The 23,822-nt window shown below is 33.7% G+C and overlaps 1 protein-coding gene across 2 annotated transcripts in view; it reads right to left on the bottom strand.

Moving 5' to 3' along the window:
- LOC109677015 (phosphatidylinositol 3-kinase C2 domain-containing subunit gamma-like) overlaps nucleotides 1-23,822 on the bottom strand; it is an 85,071-nt gene that overhangs the window by 23,134 nt on the left and 38,115 nt on the right. For both annotated transcript variants that reach the window (XM_074075979.1, XM_074075980.1), the window contains exons 2-5: nucleotides 22,710-23,455; nucleotides 16,349-16,431; nucleotides 12,830-12,987; nucleotides 8,856-8,970 (exon numbers count right to left, since the gene is read on the bottom strand). In XM_074075979.1, coding sequence (XP_073932080.1) covers nucleotides 8,856-8,970; nucleotides 12,830-12,987; nucleotides 16,349-16,431; nucleotides 22,710-23,375 — 1,022 coding nt within the window. In that variant the 5' untranslated portion in view covers nucleotides 23,376-23,455. The remainder of the gene's footprint in view (nucleotides 1-8,855; nucleotides 8,971-12,829; nucleotides 12,988-16,348; nucleotides 16,432-22,709; nucleotides 23,456-23,822) is intronic.

Raw genomic sequence — 23,822 nt, forward strand, 5'->3', positions numbered from 1 at the left:
TTCAGGCGGACCCTGAGATTTCAAATGTGGGTGCTTAGCGTGAGTTTTAATAGTCATATAAAATCTCAGCTGTGCAGTGAACTGAATCCCTAAAATACAATCAAAAGTTTAGTTTTTTCAAATGTACTAGTATATCTAGATTTCTGCCCATTCATTATTTATCCTCTCATTAAATTTTTGATTCTAGCTATCTGCTAGTTGCTAGCTTAGGAACTGTTAAGTATACCTGTCATTTAGGATGAACTCTAAAAGTTTGAATCCTTATACATAATTACCTTTTTCCTACTCATAAATAGCTTGTGTTATTCAAATGTATTTCTATGGCAATATGTTTACATAAAGAGAGATTAATGACCTTGTCACCAAAACTGATATGCAAATACTAAGACTTACCTTATGGGCAAAGTATTCTAGGTAATATAGGACTTTTTACTTATATTAATTGTGTTGATTCCACTCCCCTAGGTACTGCTTTAAACCCACATCTATGAACAGAGCTTTCATTGGAATGAAAACATATCCTTGTTTGATAAGATAAAGAGGTTCAAATGTTTGTTCTTATATGCAAGAAGTAGCCACAGAGGAGCATTGTGAAATATTAATGTCATATACAGAAAAAACTATTGCAATTTGGTTTTATGACTATTGAAAGCCAGGACTGCTGATACTTCTTGAAGATAATTCTTTGATAAGAATTAGCAATTACACTGAACATTTAACACAGCATGATCATGTGAGAAAGAGAAGGTAAATATAACAAAATATCAAAGTATTGATAATCCTATTATCAGTACTTTTAACGGTATAACACAGAATAGGTATGGGTGTGTATGCACACACTTACTTGGCATTTGCCACTTTAAAATTTCCATGATGTTACATCTATGGGATCTTTAATTCTAGTAAGTTGGTCATTGCAACTAATAAAATGGTCCAAGTGGTATTTTGATTTTATGCTCAGAGTGCTATTTGAAGCTAACTCAGCCCAGATTAAAAAAACAATTATTTATTGTTTCCATAAGCCAATGCTCCTCAAGTTTATTGTTATTTTGCTTTCAGAAGAGCAATGAATAGGAAAACTTAAACATCATGACTTAATAGATTAAATCCTATAGGCTTGTGGTAGTTAGCAGAGGATGATAATCCTTATGAACAGACATCTTCTGTGGGGCATAAATTTGTACTAACAGCTATTACTCAAGAGAGAACTGGACCAAAGACATCTAAGCCTTTCCATTCAAATGCTCCAATTTTCTTAAGTTTCCTAAAAGTTTGCCTGTAAAAACCTCATTAAACACAGTTACATTCTTTTTTCCATAGAGCACATATACTATTTTTAGTTTAGAAATATCATTAAATGGAATTTATATGATTGAAAGAGTTTTCTTAGTCTAGAAGAAATGTTTTGTAACAGCTCAACTTTGCAAGGCCTTCTTTATTAAGCAAAAGCACAACAATCTATACAAATGAAGTTAATGAAGACAGAGAGGCAATCAGGAAAGCATAATGGCAATGCAGGAACTTTGAATCCTTTGCAGAAGTAGGTATTGTGCTCCAAGGAACTCTTCTGGGGTATGGCATACAAAATTTGTAATACAGTCACAATCGTAGGAGATCAGAAATAGAGATTTTATTGCATTTGAAGGTTTCATTATTTTTCCCACAAAATCTCTAGAGGAGAAACATTCTGCAGACCTTCAGGATCAAGATTAAAATATCACATTTAAGTCTTATCAAAGTGAAAGTGGCTAATTTAAATAATATGTAAGGCAAAAGTTCTCTATCAAATTATTTCAGGAAATCAAACCACTATGTTATTTAAAGTTTAAGTAATTAAAAACGAGGAAGGGATTTAATAATTCCTTGCTTTTAAGTAACAAAATAACTCAATAACCTATATTATAGTTTTCAGTTAATTGTGAGCCAACATTCAGATCTGATTTTCTATGTCTTCTTGGTGATTCTCTGTATAGTCTGTTGCTTAATGATGCTTACACATTCATCTCTTTAGAAAACTCAGGGCTAAAATATGCTGTAAGTCTTACAGGTAGCTAATAATAATAATCGACCTTTATCATCATTAGCTCTTTCTTTGAAACATTGCTTTGGAAAGAAGAAACATACAGAGAACCACAGAGGAGGACAGTTATTCTAGTACAGGGTTAGTGAATGAGGACCAAATGCAAGTTTGTGTGACAAGTTATTTTTATTGTTATTATCTATTTATTAAAGACAGAAACTCAAGTTAATTTAAAAATATCAAGAAAAGCACTTTTTTTAATGAAGTCTAAAAATGAATCAAAGTAACCTAAGATCTTAATGAGTGATTTGTTGATAAAAAAAACACTTCCTCGATGGTGGGAAACAGCTTAGTCATATTATGTTCCTTTCTGTCCTTCCACAAGGTCCCCTCATTTTATGTATGTATGTATATATGTATGTATGTAAGTATGTATTTTTATACTACTGGGGCTTGAACCCAGGACCTTGCCCATGCTAGGCAGGTGGTGCTCTACCACTTAATCCATGCCCCCAGCACTTTTGGGTTTTTGGTTTTTTTTTTTTTTTTTCGGATTTTTGTTTTTGAGATAGGGTCTTCCTATCTCAAAATCAAATATTTAATGATCAAATTAATTTAATGCCAGCCCTTTGTCTGGGCAGGCATTGAACTTGCAGTCTTCCTGCCTCTGCTTCTCTAGTAGCTGAGATTTCAGGCCTGTACCACCAAGCCCAACTGGTGCTCTGATTTTATAGATGGAAGCATGCAAAAAATAAGTCTTAAAAGTTGTAAGAGCAGAGTATAATATTAGAATTCTCAGGGCGTTCTGAATGTCGTGAAGATAACCAGTTCATTCAACTTCACTGAATGAAAAATTTAATTTCACTGAGAACCAAAAGACTTTTTTCTCCCCCTTTCAAATATATAGAACCCATTTTTTTCCTGCTAATGAGTATAATGTATTACCTTAAACTGTATGCTACTTAGTCTTTTCCTCCCTGGTAATTAATGGTTTAATTTTTACTTTGAGTACAAAGCAATATCTCTTTATAGTCAAATATTTAATGATCAAATTCATAAAATTGTTATAGGATTAAATAAAACTATTTTTAAGTAAAAGATTTCTTCATGTTACTTTAAAGTTCTAATTGTAGGGATTTAGTTTAGATAGGGCCATTTTAATTTAAATTTAAGAATGTTATGACCTTGGAAAAGTGAGTTTTAGTTACTGTAGGATTTATTTTTCTTTTCTTTGTTTAAAATGCATTTTAAGTCTCTATCTAGATTCAAACATTTATGGACAACAGACAATTGAATTATAAAGGAAGTTTTTAAAATCCAGGATATAGAATTTAGCCAAAGCTATAAGCAGTAGACCTAAGTAGAATTTCTAAGAACAGATACTGAGTTTCTCCTCAGTTGATGCTGGTGGCTTGCTACTGACAAGCCAGTCATGATTTATTCAGTAAAACTTTTGCATCTTACATAGTAGCAGATTAGGAGAATTATTTTTAAACTCAGTTATAAAGTAAGACAACAAGATTTTTAACAGAAGAAATTACTTAATTTGCATAGGTTAGGAGTGAGAAATAGGTAGGTAGATAGATAGATATAAACATACACAGATATAGATAGACAGAAATAGACAGATATAGATAGATAGACAGATAGACAGGTGGATACATAGATACACAGATCAATAGGAGGAAATATGGTACAACTGGCATTCTTAGTAGCTGTTGGGTTAGGGACTACAGGATACAATCACCATGCAGTATGAAGAAACAAAAAAACTCATGTGAGGTGGGTACAAGTCTAGATGAATGTACAACTTATTAGTCCCTGGAAGGAAGGCAGATATGAGAACACAAAGGAATAGCTTTCTTGTGATTATTTGTTTGTTTATCCTCCAGGTCTTTAGATCAGTTGTAACCCAGGGGAAAGAGGTGCACTTCTCGTTCTCAAGTCAGCCTCTGGATCAGCTGTATGGGATGAGCCTACTGGATGAGACACCATGAGAATGGGATTACCAAAGCCACCTCTCTCCATGGCAGTTAAATTGGGGACTAAGTAACAGAAACACCATGGAAGGTATTAATATTTTTTTGAATGATTTCTGTCCTACTGTTACTCTAATTTACTCTGATTCTAATTTGATGGTTCCATATTCTATAATTCTTGTTGAAAATTGGTATTAAATTTCAAAAGCCAATGTTAAGACTGATAAAGTTTATGTTCTAATTCTTGAATTACTCCGTGTTCATCATATAATATGTTATTAAGTTCCAAAGCAGTTTCTGAGGAGAATACTGATAGTTAATGAGTACAGATTGGACATACTTTGAACTACCTGGTTGCAGTATACTTTCAAGGATATCATGATATCCAGGTAGAATAGGTCAGAGAACTCATTTTTGAGATGTACAGACAAATGGTGTTAAAGTAAGTGCCTGATATTTATGGATAAATTTAGCATGAAGAGAGAAATGGGGATGTGCATGTGGGAATGAGTGAGAGAGAGAGAGAGAGAGAGAGAGAGAGAGAGAGAGAGACAGAGACAGAGAATCTTCCAATGTCATCTAATATTTATTTCCTGCATTTTGTGGTATATTACTTGGTATTAAAAACTTTCTTTTCTCCTTGTTGTGAAATACATTTTCCAAGTTGTTCTACCATTTTAAGTGGCTTTTCCCCTTCAGTTTTCCTTCTCTGCTTGTCTTCCTCTTCTATTCTTTACATTTCAATGTTCTCAGGGTCTTTCCTTTGGTCACTTCCCTATGTGATCTCACTTTAAAACCTTGGGGATTTCATACCACCTGTGTAGTTGTCCTCCCACCTCTCCTTTGGCCTTTGCCCTGTCAATCATTCTTGTGTTCAGTTATAGTCTAACTCTATTTTTAAACATTTTTTTCTTGACATTGTCTCCCTATGTAGCCCAGGCTGGCTTTGTCTTACCTCAGCCTCCTGAATGCTGGTATGACAGGTGTGTGTCACTAAGCATGGCTCTAATGTTTTTAAAACATAAATCATTATTCACATTTTCATTCAAATACTGCTTTCCTAAGAGAGATAATCTTAATTTTCTGATCACAAAAATTCATGCTTCTTGTGGAAATTTCATAAATAAAAATCAATAAATATCATCTGCATTGTAGTTCTTTTCAAGGTGCAACGACTTTAACATTGTAGTGTTTGGGAAGTCATTTATTCCAAACAAAAATACATTTTCACCAAAATTTATATTTTAAAAGGCAGTTTGAAATACATCTTTCTAACCTTACAATTTAAATGCATATTTTATTTAAGACAGATGATACTATATGTTAAAAATAATTTATAAATTTGTGCCATATTTTCATTAAATTATTTTTTATGATCTATGTTACCATTATATTAGAGTATTATTGGAGATCTAGATTTTTCTAGTTTTATTTTGTACCATTGGATATCATGGTCTACCAAATGCTCTTATATCTCAATCTTTTTGTATATGATTTTTTTTCTTTGGAAATATTTGTAGAAGCAGAATTGCTAAAAATGAGATTGTGGACATTATAAAAGCTTTTGCTACATCTTTAATAAAATTCCCTTTAGTAGTACTGTGTCAATTCGCATTCCCAGCAGCTATTTGGGTTGTGTCCATTTTCCGCTGAATTTCATAATTGCTTTAACAGTTTGATATGCAAAAATGACATGTCATTGTTTTAGTTGAATGTTTTTATTAGTTGGGTTAAAGTCTTCAAGTATTTGATGCTTCAAATTGTTATTTACATTCTTGAGAGAGCCTGTCCTTTGTCTGTTGATAATTACTTTTCAAAACCAAATTTTAGTATATTACTTGTATTCTAAGGCTATTAGGATGTCATCGCATATTACCGATTTCTCTCTCCAGTATTTGTTCATCAAATACAAGTTGATCCTGACTTTTCTTTGTACCATCTTCTTATTCTTGCCCTTAATCTTCTTTCTGTACAGATCTAAAGGCAGCTAGTATATAATATTAGTACTACACTCACAATAGGGCATTATAATAACTGATTAAGTGGGAAGGAGAGATTATATATAAACAACCCATGTATTCTCAGTGATTAGCCAGACAGTGTGTACATGTGTAGTGGTCAGTAGGTTTGCAATTAGACTATTATGATCCTGGTACCTCTACCCTTGCAGGCACCTGCAAAACTGCATGTATTTTCACCTAGTGCTTCAACATGAAGAACTATTCTCTATTTCTTGTATCCCACTTGGGTATTTTTGTAGTACCGTTTTGTACTTAAAAGCTAGGGGTATGCAAGCAGTTAAATACAAGTTCAAATTCAGGCTTTACTTTAACTTCTTTGATGTGTGACATTAAACAAAGCCTCAGATTTCCTGTCTGTAAAACAGAGAACATTATAGTAACCATCTTATGCATGTGTTGTGAGACTTACATGTTTACCCAATATGAGGTAAGCAAGCAAATAATACTTAATCAATGCCATCTACCATTATTATTATCATTTCAGCCTTAGCTAACTGAATACTTCAGATGAAGTGTACTATAAGTAGAGTCTAAATTATTACTTTTTTCCTTATTAACTTATTTCAAGGTACTTGTGTTCTCCCTATAGAAAAACTTCCTGAACACATTTCTAAGTCTTTATGGACATTTTTAGACAAATTATGTAGCAATAAACTAAAAATATCAGAATGACTGATATCCATTCCTTCAGGTATTAGGAAAAGTGTAATATTATCCTGCTTATTAAAATAAACTATATCAATATAAGTAGGCTATTATTCTTAAATAGTAAGCCAATCCCTGGCATATATATACATATATATGTATACATACGTATATATATGCGTATGTATGTATGTGTATATATACATACAATCTTTCAATTCCCATTAAGGAATTAATGACTGTAGTTAACCAAATCTAATATTTATCAACTTTCTTATTTTAATAAAACTCAGCTAAATGAAGTTTTAACAGAAAGAAATGACTATGAAAATACCAAAAACTGATTATATTTTGCTTAGTGAAGTCAGAGTGAAATGATCTGTGGAATGTTTTTATCAGTCAACAATTGAGCTATTTCTGGAAGACTTACCTTTTGAAACAGTGCTTAAACCAAACTCCTTTGTAAAATGGGCCCATATTATACTTATCCAAGTTTGTATCTCTTTAATACCATAGCTTTCTGGAAGATATTTTCTACGGCTAAAGCTTAGTTCAAATATTTAGAAGTATTTCTTGTTCTTTAGATCTAATATTTTGGCATCAGCCCAAGTCTAGGCATGTATCTGGAAACATGTATATTCCAAAGATGAGTTTTAATGTGCAGAAAGTATAAGATTATATGTACTTAAGTATTTTTCATGTGCTCTTTGAGTATACTATCAAAATTATATGCTTAGTCACTGAATGTGTGCTTGAATTTAAGTAGCCAAGGAAAAGGGGGAGGGATAACCTGTGAGCTTAATGCAGCAAGGCATTTGTGACTTCAAATAAATACTTATTACTATTTTATTATACCCAGTAGAATAAAAAGGAAAATAGTCTAAAAAGTCATTCATAGCTAACCTTACCCAATAAAAGATTAAATTTCTGTTAAGAATATAAAATTTGCCAATTTATCCACAAAATATTTTAAAGCACATTCATGGTAGAATAATAGCACTGACAATGAGCATCTCAAAAGAAATGCAATTTTACTTCCATGAGACTGTTGCCTGTCCATAGACAAGCAAAGGAGAAGCATAACTCTCAAAACACTTTATTGAACCTTTTTGTCTTTGATACTTTACTGTTTATTATAACTATGCAGTACCAGCAGAGGAATATTTTTTTCTTAGAGTTGTTTCATATTTTCAAGGCTTATCTATAAGGATTATCAGGTTAATAGTTTATTGTGTTAGTCTAAAGCATGAGTTTCTTTCAAATAAGTATTTTAAGTTGATATTGATGAGAACAGACTTTTCTAATTATTTTAACGAATTTCCTAAGTAAAGAAATGAAAAGGGTATTTTTCACAATTTTATTAGTGTATAATAATAGTACAAGGATGTTTTATTGTGATAATGTGATAGGTGTATAGTGTACTTTGAAGGTGCTTCAAAACGTTCTCTTTTATAAAAACATTGTAATGGTCATTCTTAAACTCCCCATGACTTTTAAAAATCAGTATTTAATCAACATGCTAGTATTATTCCAAATCAAATAATTATTTATTAGAAAAATAATTTTTAAACTGTGGTCTGTCCTAACTAGCTTTAGGTGACCAACTTGTCCTGGTTTGCCTGGATTTATCCTGATTTTAAAACTGAAATTTCTGTGTCCTGGAAATTGTCTCAATTCTGGGCAAACTGAGATGGTCACCCTAGTCCCAGGCCACTTAAATATCTACTTTCATAAACACATGAAGTACCAAATAAAGGTGACTATCAATATAATTCAAATAATTTCAAATTCACCCCAAAGAGGCTAAGATTTATTCAATCAACCAGCTTTAAGAATACAGTCTGGCACCCATGGATCATGACTGCAATCCTAGCTATTTGGGAGGCTGAGATTGGGAGGATCATGTTTTGAGGCTAACCCTAGCAAATAGTTCGTAAGACCCCCATCACCAAAATAACAAGAACAAAATGGAGTGGAAGCATGGCTTAAGTGGTAGAGCATAATGACGTAGCTCAGTGGAAGGGTGTTTTCCTAGAATGTGTGATACCCTGAGTTCCAACCCCAGACCCTCCCACCACCTCCATAAAGAGGAGTATAATATTTATGCAAAGTGTGTTTTCAAAAGCAAAACAGTGCTACTCAACACTTGCAGGTTATCATGATTAAAATTTCCTTTAATAAGGTACTTACATCTGTAAATATTCTTCAGAACCACATATACTTAGGAGATGGTCTTTGGGGAAAAGCTGGTCATTTGTACATAAACGTAGAATTTCTGCAATTAGATCTTTGACAACATAATTAGCTAAAAAGAAAAGTGAACAATAAAAGTCAACAAGAGCTTACTAAATATTGTCTGGGAAAGTTTTTGAGTACAAAAATGACAAGTGCATTATGTAGTATTGTCTAGCATCATCCAGAGAAATAAAAGTGAGAGGCATCCCATTTATTAGTCTGGTTAGATGTAGAGATATTTTTGAAAAATGTTGTTTGTGATTCTTTTGATCAGTTCTGTTTTCATAAAACACAACAAAGCTAGGTATTGTGTTCCTCATGTTAAAAGTTGTTGTCACATTGCTCTGTATAAAAGATATTCAATTGCCTGGTATTAATGCAATTCTGTATTGATTAACATATGATTATCAATGCTTTGCCACTAAGACATGGAAACAATACAAATTCCATCACTTTTTAATTGATATACATGGACTAGTTACTTCACCTCTTTGGTCCATTTTCCTCATCTTTTTAGTGTTTTAAAATCTATTTTTAACTTTATTTTTATTGCTATTTGTGAATTTATTAATTGTATGTAGTAAGGAGTTTCATTATGACATATAGTGTTGTCCATCCTGCTCAACCCTCCATTGCTCTCTCTCTCTCTCTTGGTCTCTCTTTTTTACATTTTTTCCTTTATTGTTGTGTTGGGTAGGGGTACATTGTGGCATTTACATAGGTTCTTACTATGTATCAAATATATCAAACATGAATTCATCTCCTCCACCATTCTCCTTCATCACCCTCACCCTAGCCCCTGATTCCTGGAGTAGTTTCAACAAGTATCATTTTTGCATTTACATGTATGTGTACACATTTTTTGCACTGTATTCACTCTCCTACCCCTTTTCCCCAACACCTCCCCACTCCTACTGGTGTCAGTTCCCCTCCTCCCCAACCAGGGCAGAAATTGTTTCCCTCTCCTGTTCTCTGATTTTGTAGAAGAAAAAAAAAAGAAAAGATAAAATGAAAAACATGATATTTTAGTTTGTTTGAGATAAAGTTTGCTACACAGGAAGTGTCTTTGTGACATGTCCATGTATATATGCATTATAGCTCCAATTGGCTTATATCTTCTATTTTTCTTCATTCTGCCTTACTCTTTTTCTTAGGGTAGTTTCAGTCAGTTTAAGATTTCTATATTCATTCTTGTATAGAGTATATCAACCCATTCAAGTTCTTAGTTTCCCTACCCCTCACATGTGTGACTTCCCTTTAATGTGACCAGTGTGTCAGAATATTGCTGTTTGTGTTAGGTCTATATTCTACAAATGAGAGAGAACATGCAGCTTTTGGCTTTCTGAGTCTGATGACTTCACTTAAGATAGTGTTCTCCAGTTCCATCCATTTACCTGCAAATGACAAAATTTCGTTCTTTTGGGCTGAGTAAAATTCCATTGCGTATAAATACCACATTTTCTCAATCCATTCATTAATAGCGGGGCATCTTGATTGTTTCCATAGCTTACCTATTGTGAATAGTGCTGCAATAAACATGGGTATACAGGTGCTTTTGTTATAAGCAGACTCATAATCCTTTGTATATCCCTAAGAGTGGCATTGCTGGATCATGTGGCAGGTCTATTTTTAGTTTTTTAAAGAGCCTCCATACTGTTTTCCAGAGTGGTTGTACTAGCTTACATTCCCACCAGCAGTGTAAGGGTTCCTTTTTCCCCACATCCTTGCCAACATTTGCTGTCATTTGTGTTCTTGAAGATAGCCATTCTAACAGTTGTAAGGTGGAATCTTAATGTGATTTTGATTTGCATTGCCTTTATGACTAGTGATGGTGAGCATTTTTTCATGTGTTTTTTATCCATTTAGACTCCTTCCTTTGAAAAGGTTCTGTTCAGTTCATTTGGCCATTTCTTCCTTGGATCATTGATTTTTTTTGGGAAAGTTTAGTTTTGTGAGCTTTCTGAATATTCTATAAGTCCCTTGTCAGATGTACAGCTGGCAAAGATTTTCTCCCACTCTGTGGGTGGTCTCTTCAGTTTAGAGACCATTTCTTTTGTTGTGCAGAAACTTTTTAATTTCATGTAGTCCCATTTGTCCATCCCTTCTCTTAGTTGCTGAGCTGATTGAGTTCTACTAAGGAAGTCATTGTCTATGCCTATTGCTTCCAGTGTATTTATTCCCTGCTCTTTCCTATACTAGCTTTAAAGACTTAGGTCTTTAACCCACTTTGAGTTGATACTTGTACACAGAGATAAACATGGATCCAGTTTCAGTTTTCTTCTTTCAGTTCTCACAGCAGCATTTGTTGAGGAGGCTGTCTTTTCTCCATTGTATATTTTTGGCACCTTTGTCAAAGATTAGGTGGCATAGCTGCATGGATTCATATCGAGGGCCTCTATTCTGTTCCTCTGGTCTTTATATCTGTTTTTCTGCCAGTACCATGCTGTTTTTATTGCTATGACTCTATATAGTTTGAAGTCGGGTATTGTGATACCTCCAGTGTTGCTCTTTTTGCTGAGTATTGCCTTGACTATTTGTAGTTCTTTTGTGTTTCCAGATGAACTTTAAGGTTGATTTTTCAACCTCTGTGATGAATGTCATTGGGATTTTGATGGGAATTGGGTTGAACATGTAGACTGCTCTTGGTAGTATAGGCATTTTTTACTATGTTGATTCTGCCAATACATGAGCGTGGGAGATCTTTCCATCTTCTGTGGTTTTCTTCGATTTCTTTCTTCAATGGTTTATAGTTTTCCTTGTAGAGGTCATTCACATCCTTTGTTAAGTTTATTCCTAGGTATTTGATTTTTTTTGAGGCTATTGTAAATGGAATTGTTTTCCTATATTCTTTCTCAATCTGTCCATTGTTGACATAGAAAAAGGCTACTGATTTTTGTAAGTTGATTTTGTATCCTGCTACTTTGCTCAAGCTGTTTATGGTGTCTAGGAGTTTTTTGGGTCTTTCAGGTATGAGATCATGGCATCTGCAAATAGGAGTATTTTGACTTCTTCCTTATTTGTATTCCTTTGAGTGTTTGTAATAGTGTAGTTTATTTCCTTCAGGGATATGATGTGAGGTTAACATTAAAAAGGTATAGACAAACGTAGTCAGTGTGTGCTAAGTATTATACTCATGCTTTCAGCGGAATGTTGTAGTCTCAGCCAATGAAAACAAGTTCAGTAGACTGCAGTAAATTTGCATAGCATTTTTCACATGGTCAATTGCCTTTGTCTCATTTGAGCTCGTGTCTACAAATCTGTGTTTACTTTGCTGCTGCTGCTTTTATTTTGTGTATTTTGTTTGTAGGGAAAGGGTTTTGACCCAAACTGGCTCACCAAAAAGTCCTGCAAGTGATATTGCTGTGGCAAAGGAGGAGGAAGTGTATCACGCTGGATTAAAACATAGGTTTTATGGTAGATCAAACAATCATCAAAGTGGTGGGAGAAACAAATAGCAAAGATCAGCAGGGAATTGGAGATTGTAGAAATTTTTATACATGGCAGGTAGAATCTCAAACCTATCACAGTTTGGGAATATTGACTGAGATAATATGAGTTGAAAATAAAAGAAAATATGGTCACAGGCAAAATCATGATTACAAGGTCTTTGATAAGCAGTGGTAAGAACTGCCCCTGCCAGAAAACAGTCTCCAAAGACACCTGAATGGGTTTCCCAATTAATTAATTTGCTATACTTACTATAAGAACAGAAAAAAAGAATTTTGAGGTGAATTGTGTGAAAGAGTTCTTGAAGGGCATATCTCCCTCTTTTCACCTAAAATATTAACAAAAGTTTCCTAGTTGTTTTCTTTTTATCTCACTTCAGGGCTAAATGGTATGGAATAGCGCTTTAAAAGAAGCACTTTTCAAGACAATGTATCAATAGCAGCTTCATAAAGATTTATGTATCTACTTGCAAGGTTACTTACCATATGGCATCAGATGAAGTACTTGTGCTGAATTATCAGTGAAAACAGTCATATTGAATTTGATATTAGAAAAGAGCTGAGATGGAAACATTGTGGTGATGCTCCAGATCTTTCCAGAATTGGAATTAATGTCTGTGGCATGGTATTTTTCTCTTATCCTGAAAAGTATATATGAAGTTAGGACAAGACAGGCATGTTTTCTTTTTAAAGATATTATCCACAATGTAATTGTAAGGACCTTCTGAAGTGTTTCATTTTACACGATTTTAAAGAGTAAAACAATCATTACTGATTGTGGTGTGGTGCATTTACTGACGGTGGACTGGTAGGGATTGCCATTATACCAAGGACGAGTGAAGAGCTGGCAGAGTGTTTCAAGCAGTAAGAGTGCCTGCTTAGCAGGCATGAGGACTTGAGCTCAAGCTCCAGTGCCACCAAAAAAAAAAAAAAAAAGTGTTAAAGACCTTCCCTAGGCTTTCCCATTTGAAATCATGAATACATTTTCCTAAATGTAAGGCATGAGAATTCATTCTGAACATTATTTTTACTTTGCTTTTGCTGCCCAAATTCCTTCTCTCAGAGTTCTCTCATGCCTTTTTTTTCTCAAGCTGAAAATTATTGTTTTGGTAAATAAATTTCTCTTGTTTGTTTTAAATTCATAAACATTAATTTTGTTTATGCTTTTTTCCTTACATTTGTGGATTTATGCAAATTATTGACCTATAAGTCATGAACAATGGTTACATAAATACATCAAAAAAATTCTATATAGTGGATTCTTGGAGCAGAAGCATTGTGTTTGAAATCTGATGCCTCCACCTAGTAATGTTTTATCAAAGAAAATTATGTGACTAGTTTTTTTGCATGGAAGTTGTTGTTGTCTATGTTAAAGGATTCTTATGAGGATTGATAAAAAGGTTCTATAAAAGATATGTGAATGTAGAATATCATAGTAATTGTGTATTACATAGATGATTCCCATAGACCAGTGTTTTATGCGCACATGTAGAACAGAATACATTTTTTACAAATACAAAATGCTTTTGATGGTGAAAATGAAATCTTCATGGTGGTTTTTAGTGTTGAAACTTACACTAAACATCTAAACTCTTCCAAAATTGAAAAACATAATTCTATATTGATACTTTGCAGCCTTAGCATTCAGCATATTATATTTGTGCAGTGCTAAAGTAGTGCCGGGCCCTTAAAATTGCTCAATACATTAGTAAATGAATATACCCTTTAAATTCAAGGGCAACATCCCCTCTAGGAGGAGGCTGACAAAACAGCCTGACATGCGTTAGTATGGCCTTGTGTTCTGGGTTTTATCCTCACAGTTTCTGATTCCATTTATCTGTGAAGGGTTCCCTGGAAGCTACCATTGCTGCCACCGTGACACTATAATTTGAGAACCACTGCTCAAGATAAAGATATGACCACATTCCTTTGTTATACCTTACCATAAAGGTTGAGGTACCACTTCTGGAGAGAGGAGCTTCGTGATTTGGCATTCACCATATGATAAGATACTACTCAATGCATACATAATTCCAGCAGTTACCATTTAGAGATGTTAAATTAAAAATGCAAATTCATGATTCATGCTCTCTTAAACCCTGGCTGAGCATCTACTGTGACCAGGAACTTCTTTCACATGCTGTGGTGTTTTACCATGTTTTTATAAAGTATGTGGCATTTATCTTGAAAGATGTGGTTTTAAAGTATATTGCAAGGAAATCAAGTACAATGAGAAAACCTCTAACAGAGGCAGGAAATGATGATAATAGCATGTTGAATTATGCTTATTAAATATCAGAAAAATAGGTGTAAATGGATATATAAGTCTATTTGATTATAGTTTTCCAGAAGTTTTGGAAAACTTACGAAGCTTGGTTTTCAAATTCAACTTAATCTTCTTTTGAATAAAGAGTAGTTTGTACAAAGTGGGCTCTCAAAAATACTTACTGAAGGAATAATGTGCTTGAATATAAAATAGTTATGCCTAAGAATATTAAATGATTTTCTAAATGAGTATTTTTCAATAAAAGTTGATTGGAAATCAAGGAGAAGAGTGTGTGAATGTAACCCAGGGCTTCTTTTCATCATGGCAAACTTACTACTTGGTTGTTTTGGTTCTCACAATTATTAAAAGACCACTGAGAAAAGGCACATTTAAGAGTTTGGAAAATCACAATAAGTTACCATCAAAATATCACAGGAAATATTTTCATGTCACTACTGCATCTATGATATTTCGCCTAAGAAATTAAAATGATGTGTTGAAAAAAAAAAGAATTGCTGGAAGAGCTCACCATAAGCTTTCTGTCAGTGAGGCTGTGCTGAGGAGAGACGGGTTATAGTATTAAGGGAGCTATTTCTCATGCTTGGCAGGTGGCAATTACCATGTTTTAGATTTAAAGTGGCAAATTTCCAGCAGTGCTTGTTACTTTCTTATAGGGGTAGCTTATTCCGGAAAGAATCAATATTGATAACTTTAAAGAACCTAATTTAGGAATTCAAGGAACCATTTGAAATTTACTTCTATAAACTTGAGCAAGAATTTTATTAGAGATGGAATATTCCTATTGATTTAAGGTGATGGAATATTTCTATTGTCTTTTATTCTATGTGTTTGTGTGTGTGCATGTGAATGTGTTTTAGTCCTTTCAATATGGTTACAAATTTTTTGATGCAGAGACTTTGCTTTCTAGTTGTTTTTTTTTAATCTGAATATCTCTCATGCATGAAGAAGTTATTAGGCATTGAATATCTTTTAACAATTTAATCTTTAATCCCAAGTGACCATTTAGTAGAAAGCTAAAATTTATTAGTAAATGAATACTTATTACATCAAAAATAACAGCCATAAGCATAAAAACCAAGAGGATTAAAATGTAAGTGCATTAAATTTTTAGTTTAGCAGTAAAAGAAATGATATTATATAAATTTTAATGCAAATATGGAACTGATCTTTGGGAAAAACATCTACCTTTATATCCTAATATTTGGCTTTAGATTAGCAAAAGATCAGTAATGTTTTTTGTAATGCTCTCTAGTCATCAAATTTGTTTTCAATGAATAAACACACATGCATTAGAATTCAAGATAAAATATTGCTAACGAGAAGGTTCTCACATGATTCTAAATTGAATGGCCCAGGTATAAAGGTAAATCTGTGTGCATTTGGGTCTGAGCCAGAAAAGTCAGGTGCTTATTCATTAAATGAGGAATTAATTCACTGCAAATGAAACTGCCAAGGAACAAGAGAAGCACTGAAATTGTGAAACATTCATCTTTAATCAAAATTTCAAGAGAAAAATATCTATTTGACTATAAACAAGAAAAAAAAAGACAACAAAAGTTAATGAGTAAACTAATTTGTCAAAACTTTTTATTTTTTGCTGTATTCATAAATTATAGTATTTTGACATTTTATATGCAAAAATATCAGTTGAGCGTTATATAAATAAACACATTTACTCCCAAAACTTCAAAGTTGATTGAAATAGCAATACTCACTTTTTTACTTTGTCACAAAAAGAGGCCAGACTCATATCACTGCCTTGAGGTACTTCAACTATTTGAATAGAAGAACCTATTGGCTTAAAACAAAAATTGTTAAATTAATGCAATTTAATATAGATAAAAAATTAATACAATTCTACCATTTTTACCTGTTTCAGAGATTCATTTTAATTTTGTTTTTAAAATTGAAGTAATGTTTACATATAGAAAACACATAGAAATTAGGTATCTAGTTTATAAGGAATGTGTACCGCTGTGCTATCAATACTCCAATGAAAATAACCTTTCCATCTCTGTACAAAGTTCTCCCATATTCCCTTTTAACCAATTTGCCAATCTTCTGGGTAATTACTGGTATTCAAATTTATGTCATCTTGGACTAGGTGTATATGGTCTTTTGTTTTGGGTTTTTATTACTTAAATTATATATATATATAATTATACTTTATTTTTAATATTATACTAACTGTACATTGGGCATTTATAAAAGTTCGTATGTTATACCACAGTTGAATTTTTCTCCTCCATCATTCTCTACCCCCTATCCCCCCATTCCTGGAATAGTTTCAACAGGTCTCATTTTTCCATTTATATACATGTGTACAGAATATTTCTACCATATTTACCTTCTTACCCACTTTCCTTGTATCCTCCCCCATCTCACTGGTATCCACCCCCCAGACAGGACCTGTTTTGCTTTTCTGTTCTCTGTTTTTGTAAAAACAAAAATGACATTTGTTTGTTTAAGATAGCTATACAGGATGTTTCACTATGACATTTCTGTATGTATAAGTATTATAACCTGAATTGGTTCATCTCCTCTATTTTTCTCCTTTCTACCTTACTTAACAGGTTTAAAAATTCTATATTCATACTTGCATGGGAAGTACATCCACCATATTCATCTTGTTTTTCATAATATTGCTGTATTTGTATTGGGTCTATATTCCACATATGAGTGAAAATATGGCCTTTGGCTTTCTGAAACTGGCTAACTTCACTTAAGATGTTCTCCAGTTCCATCCATTTACCTATGAATGACAAAATTTCATTCTTCTTTGTGGCTGAGTAAAATTCCATTGTGTATAAATACCACATTTTCTTTATCCATTCGTCAGTAGTGGGGAGTCTTGGCTATTTCCATAACTTGGCTATTGTGAATAGTGCTGCAATAAACATGGGTGTGCAGGTGCCTTTATTGTAACCTGACTTACATTCCTTTGGGTATATCCCTAGGAGTGGTATTGATATATATTTTTAAGATTTACCCATGTTGATTGGACTTTGTGCACATGAGAAAAGCGAGAGCACACAAGGGAGGGGTGAGGATAGGTAAGACACCTAAAAAATTAGCTAGCATTTGTTGTCCTTAATGCAGAGAAACTAATGCAGATACCTTAAAAGCAACTGAGGCCAATAAGAAAACGGGACCAGGAACTAGAGAAAAGGTGAGATCAAAAAGAACTAACCTAGAAGGTAACACACACTCACAGGAAATCAATGTGAGTCAATGCCCTGTATAGCTATCCTTATCTCAACCAGCAAAAACCCTTGCTCCTTCCTGTTATTGCTTATACTCTCTCTACAACAAAATTAGAAATAAGGGCAAAATAGTTTCTGCTGGGTATTGAGGGAGGGGGCAGAGTGGGTGGTAAGGGAGGGAGTGGGGGCAGGGGGGAGAAATGACCCAAGCTTTGTATGCACATATGAATAATAAAAGAAAAAAAAAGATTTACCCATGTTGCAACACACTCCAGTAGTTTATCATTTTATTGTTGATTACTAGTGTTCCATTGTGTAACTATTCCATAATTTGTGCAGTCATCTTCCTCTTGGTGTATATTTGGACTGCTTTTTCCCTTTGGTTATTGTGAAGGAAACTATTAGCTTTCATAGATAAGTAACTATGTGGGAACACATGCACAAGTGGCTTAGTCAGAGGGTAGCGATGTGGTTGGATTTCAAAGGAATTATTTTTACCTTATGTATTTGAAGCTCTGTTATGTGCATGAAGCTCTGTTATTAGGTATATACACATTTTAATTGATTATCTCTTCTTGGGTGTCCCTTAAATTGTTACAAAATGACTTCTTTTATTCCTAAAAATACTGTCTTAAATTGTACTTTTCCTACTATTAATAACTGTACCCATCTTCTTTTTCTAGTTGAATGTTAAATGTTCTTGTTTACTTCACTTTCTATCCATTTGTGCCTTTGTTTCTTAATTTTGGGTGAGGTTTTTTTTTTTTGAATTTTCATTTTCATTTTCTATGTTTTATTTCGAAGGGTTAGTCTATTTATATTTAATATATTTTTGGAGGTTGTTAGATCTTAGATTACCATATTTATATTTGGTTCTCCTTGTCTTTTTTATGTTTTTCTGTTTCTACTGGTCATTTAAAAATTTTTTTTCTTACTTAATTTAATTCCTCTATAGAGTTTTTAGGTTTTCCTCTTTGTTTTGTTTTTTTAGAGTTTGTGCTTGCTCCAAGAAGGGTTAATTCTGTACTATTTCAATTAGAATTTAAGAATTTACATTAGTTCGGCCTGTGGTCCCATGTCTGTAATCACAGCTACTTGTGAGGTGGAGGACTGTGGTTAGAGGCCTAACAAAGTTCAAAGGACACCCTATCCTAAAATCAAATTAAAAGCAAAAAGTTTAGGGGTGTGGTTGAAGTTAGAGCCCTTAGTTCAATCCCCGGTATCACAAAGGATTTAAAATGGCAAAATGACATGTACCATTCTCTCATTCTTTATGCTATCACTATCATACACTTTACATCCACAGACACAATAAATACCCTAAAAGCATGATATTATTTCAATTTAGTTACCTGTCTTTCAAGAAATTAAAAGTACTTTTCGGTATTTTTCAACATACCAACTACTACTATTACTCTACAGTCCTTAGGTTTTATCTGAGATTATTAAACCACTTACCTTAAACATTTACTTTGGTATTTTTTTTGTGGGAATATTGCTGACTAATCTCACTCAACGTTTGTTTGCAGTTTTGAAACATGTATTTCATGGACATGGAAGTAAGCGTGTTTCTTTTTCTCCTTTAAAAGAACTTAAAATGTCATTCCTTTGTCTCTGACTTCCATTATTAGGGGAGGAGTCTGCTTTCATTCAAATGGTTATTTCATGGTCTGATATCTTTTGTTCCCTCTCAGCCTCCTTTTAAGAGCTTTAAGACTTTGAGATGTTTGAGTATACTTTGTCCATATGTGGATGACTTTGAGTTTACTGTTTCAAATTTGTTGACTTTCTTAGATCTATAATTTGGTATTTTCAACTAAATTTGAGAAATTTTCTGACCATTATCCTTTCAAATTATTTTTCCTCTCCTGCTAGCACTCCAATTGTTCATACTATTATGCCCTTGCCCCCGAAGTCTCTGAATTTTTTTGTTTTTGGAGACATGTTCTTACCCTGTAGCCTGGCCTAAACCTTGTGATCCTCCCACCTCAGCTGGGATGTGCTGGGATTTCAAGCATAAACTCCCATGCTCCTATCCTCTACTCATTTTATTTAATTTAATTAATTTTTTTATTGTGCTGGGTGGGGGTACATTGTGGCATTCACTGAAGTTCTTACAATGTATCAAATATATCATACTTGAATTTACCCCCTCCACCATTCTCCATTCCCCCTTCCTGGAATAGTTTCAAAGGTCTCATTTTTCCATTTACATATATGTGACACAGTATTTGTACCATATTCACCCTTCTTCACCATTTCCCCACCTCTACTCCCCCCCAACCCACTGGTACCGAGCCCCCAAGCAGGACCTGTGCCACCCTCCTGTTCCCCAATTTTGTATAAGAAAAAAAGAAGAAGAAAAATGACATTTTTGCTTGTTTAAGATAGCTACACAGGGAGTTTTCTTGTAGCACTTCCACGTGTATTTGCATTATTGCCCAATTTGATTCATTTCCTCTATTTTTCTTTTGTTTTTTTGCAGTACTGAAGCTTGAACTCAGGTCCTACATCTTGAGCCACTCTACCAGCCTCTTTTTTTGTGAAGGGAGATAGGGTCTCATGAACTATTTACCTGGTCTGGCTTTGAACCATGATCCTCCTGAGTAGCTAAGATTATAGGTGTGAGCCACCTATGCCTGGCTCCTCTATTTTTCTGCTTTCTACTTTAGTCCCTTTTTTTGTGGTCATTTCAACTGGTTTAAAAATTCTACATTCATTCTTGTGTAAAGAGTACATCAACCATATTCACCTTCTTAACTTCCTTTTTTAACCCTCTTCTTGTATGTGACCTTGCCTTAGTGTGATCTGTTATTCATAGTATTGCTGTTTGTTTTAGGTCTATATTCCACATTTGAGGGAAAACATGAGGCCCTGTCAAAAATGTCCCTTACTTAGTTTATTTTCCCATGCACATTCTTTGATTTTTCTCTTTAAAGTGGGTAATTTCAATTACTTTGCTTTCAACCTAACTACTTTCCAGTGTCATTTCCTGTTGTTAATCATACCCAGTAACTCTTTCATTACATTTGTTATTAGAATTGGCGTTTTTTCCACAGCTTCTAATTTTTTGTTGAGATTTCTCATGGAAGTATCTATTAAGAATAGATTTTTATTTATTTAGACATATAGTAGCAATAACTTTAAAGCCCCTGTCTGTTAATTTCAACAACTGTTTATTTCAGAGTCTCTTTACACTGATGGGTGTTTTTAAAATTATGGGTTAAATTTATCTGCTTCTTTCTATACATATGCATTTATTACTGGATATTGTTGGATAGTGTAGATGAAACATTAGGCATTATAGTTTTTTAAAAATAGTTTTTAACTGGCAGACACTTAAAAATCTTTTAGTCTTGTCAGCCTTGTTTTTAATTTTTGCTGTGTGGTATCTATTTTGGTTGGTGTAGCATTCATTTTAGAACATGATTTTTACTCTTAGGAGATGGTTTTGTGGAATCTCATTTCAATGCCTGAAGTACTCAGTTGTCTCTCTCTAATGTCTGCACTGAACAACAACTACCATTCAATTCTCAGCCCCAAGTTAACAATATCTCCTCAGCTTTTCAAGCACATTCTGATACTTGGCCAAAAAGGTATAGTAACCCCCCTTGGACTTCTAACCACACCCACTGCAGAGCTTCCTCTGTGCCAGCACCACCCTGCAAACCCTGGCAGCTTTGCAGCTTGCAGCTAAGTGCAGACTCCACCTCCTCCACTACCAATTCTGCTGTTCAAATTGGACTCCATCAGACTGCAAATCAGCAGGCATCGTCAGGCAGAAACCAGCATGTTCATAGCTCTCACTTTTCTCAAGGATCAATGTTCTATATAATGCGTATTGTTCAATGCCTGAAATCAGCTGCTTCATCTATTTTGTCTAAGCTGATACTTATTTTCAGTAGTTGGAGAGATTTAGTACTTGTTATGTTGTCATGATAAGAACTAGATATACATAAGATTTATTGACTTTTGATTTAGATAATTTGAGGCGTGACCTCCTTTTTAAATGCTGCAGGTAGAATTAGGTGTTTCTACTTCTATACATTCATCCCATCTGTTATTTTACTGGGTTGCCATTATTTGTTTACAAGTTAATTTGAGCAGCATGTTATTCCTGAATTTGTGTCATGATGTCTTTACCTCTTTGTATGAATTCCACCTATCTTATCACACTGTAACTTAAGGATTTGATGCATTGTTTTGGAAAAATGAACAATCCTTTGGCTTCTCCCTGTAAATTACAGCAGTGATAATATTTCTTCCTTTTACTGTTTACTTCTGGCTTCACTTGTGTCTAGACTCAGTATAAGCAGAGAAATCTTCAAATGTTGTACAGGAAACTCTATGGTTACTAAAATGATTGGAAAGCTACTAATGAAACATTAAGATGAGTTGCACAATAATTACTTCATTTCCTCCTCTTGGAATGATCTCAATGGAAGTTGCCTGCCAATAATATAATTTAGGAGCCTCTGGGTACAAGGAAATTTTTCTTCCAAATGATGTTAATAAAATTTTTAAATCATTAGAGTGTGACTCAAAATATGAATGTAATGGATTGCATGTGTGTTTGTTTGTGAATAACACAGTAAGTATAGAAACACTATCAACTAAACATCCAACTATATTTTATTTAATAAAAATTTAAGTGCTATAACATTTTACTTAGCTTTGGTGAAACTATAACTTTAAAAATAATGTTAAAATATTCAAAAATATTCAATAACATGGAATTTGTTAAAATAAATGATTTTTTCTTAATAATATTAATAGATTTAACTACTTAAGAAGAGTAACCTTCCTTCCCAATTAATCCAATATATTGTTGAATGATTCTTTCATATTTTAGGTTTACATAGATTATACATACCTCCATGTTTTCTTGTCCCATGCTTTCCCATGTCCTGGGTAGAAAAGAACCTTTAAATAATGCCAGAGAAGGCTCTACAATGTTTACATTTCCACTTCTTTCATGCTTTTTGTTTGGTACAAAGTCAGTTGAGAAGGATGGATATACAACAGGAATGCTACTTTCAAATCCTATACAGTAGTTATGGTTTTCATTTTCCAATTTTCCTTGTGGATCACTAGAGGATGATGGAGCTAAAACATCAAATCTGGAATCATTGGCACCATGATATTTTCCTCTGGGGTTTCCCCAGAAGCTTTCTTTATTGACAATTTGAGGTTTTGGTAGCACAGAAGGACTAAAACCAATAGGTGATGGTTTCCCAACTGAATGACAGGAGAGTTGAGAGCTCTTAGAGGGAAATTCATTCAAGTATACTTGGTGTGTTCCATATAATGAATGCCATTTTGAGTCCCAGTTTGGTGCACTGGGCACACCAAAAGTGTTTTCTTCAACTCCACTTGGATAGAGGGGCATTTTATTATTGATATCATTCACTAGCTGGTCAAAACCCAGACTAACTTGGCTAGCAAAAATGGTTTGATTTGCAGAGTGAATTTCTTGATGCTCAGATTGTTCTTCATGTGATTTCTTGGGATTTGGGTCTGTTTGCCAACTATACGCCATTCTTTATTTTATGTAACTTGAAAGGGTTGACTTGGTTCCAAATATCTCCTTGCTGATATTATACAAGGATAGAAATTTCCCTAGAGACAAGCATAGAAGGAAACAAAAAATGTTTAATTAGCAATAAAGGAGTTTGTAAGAAAGAATTATGATGAATAAATAACACAGTGGTTTTGAAGCTTTTCCTTGGCAAGTGAAAGAATTTTGTCACCTACATAAAACCCTGTGAGGGCTAATGCTGTAGTGATTCTGAGGAGAGTTTTTCTTTGAATGGACTCATAAAATTTCAGTGATGGAAGAGTAAGTCCATCTCAATTTAGACAAGTTTCATAAACCTACCTGAAGTCAATATTCCCCATTTGACTATTTTCCTACCCAAATTAGTATTTCATCAATAAGTACACTAGCACATTAATGTCTCTCTATTATAAATTAAAGTCTTTTATT

This window comes from Castor canadensis, chromosome 6 (assembly GCF_047511655.1).
Source record: "Castor canadensis chromosome 6, mCasCan1.hap1v2, whole genome shotgun sequence".
Taxonomy (NCBI): domain Eukaryota; kingdom Metazoa; phylum Chordata; class Mammalia; order Rodentia; family Castoridae; genus Castor; species Castor canadensis.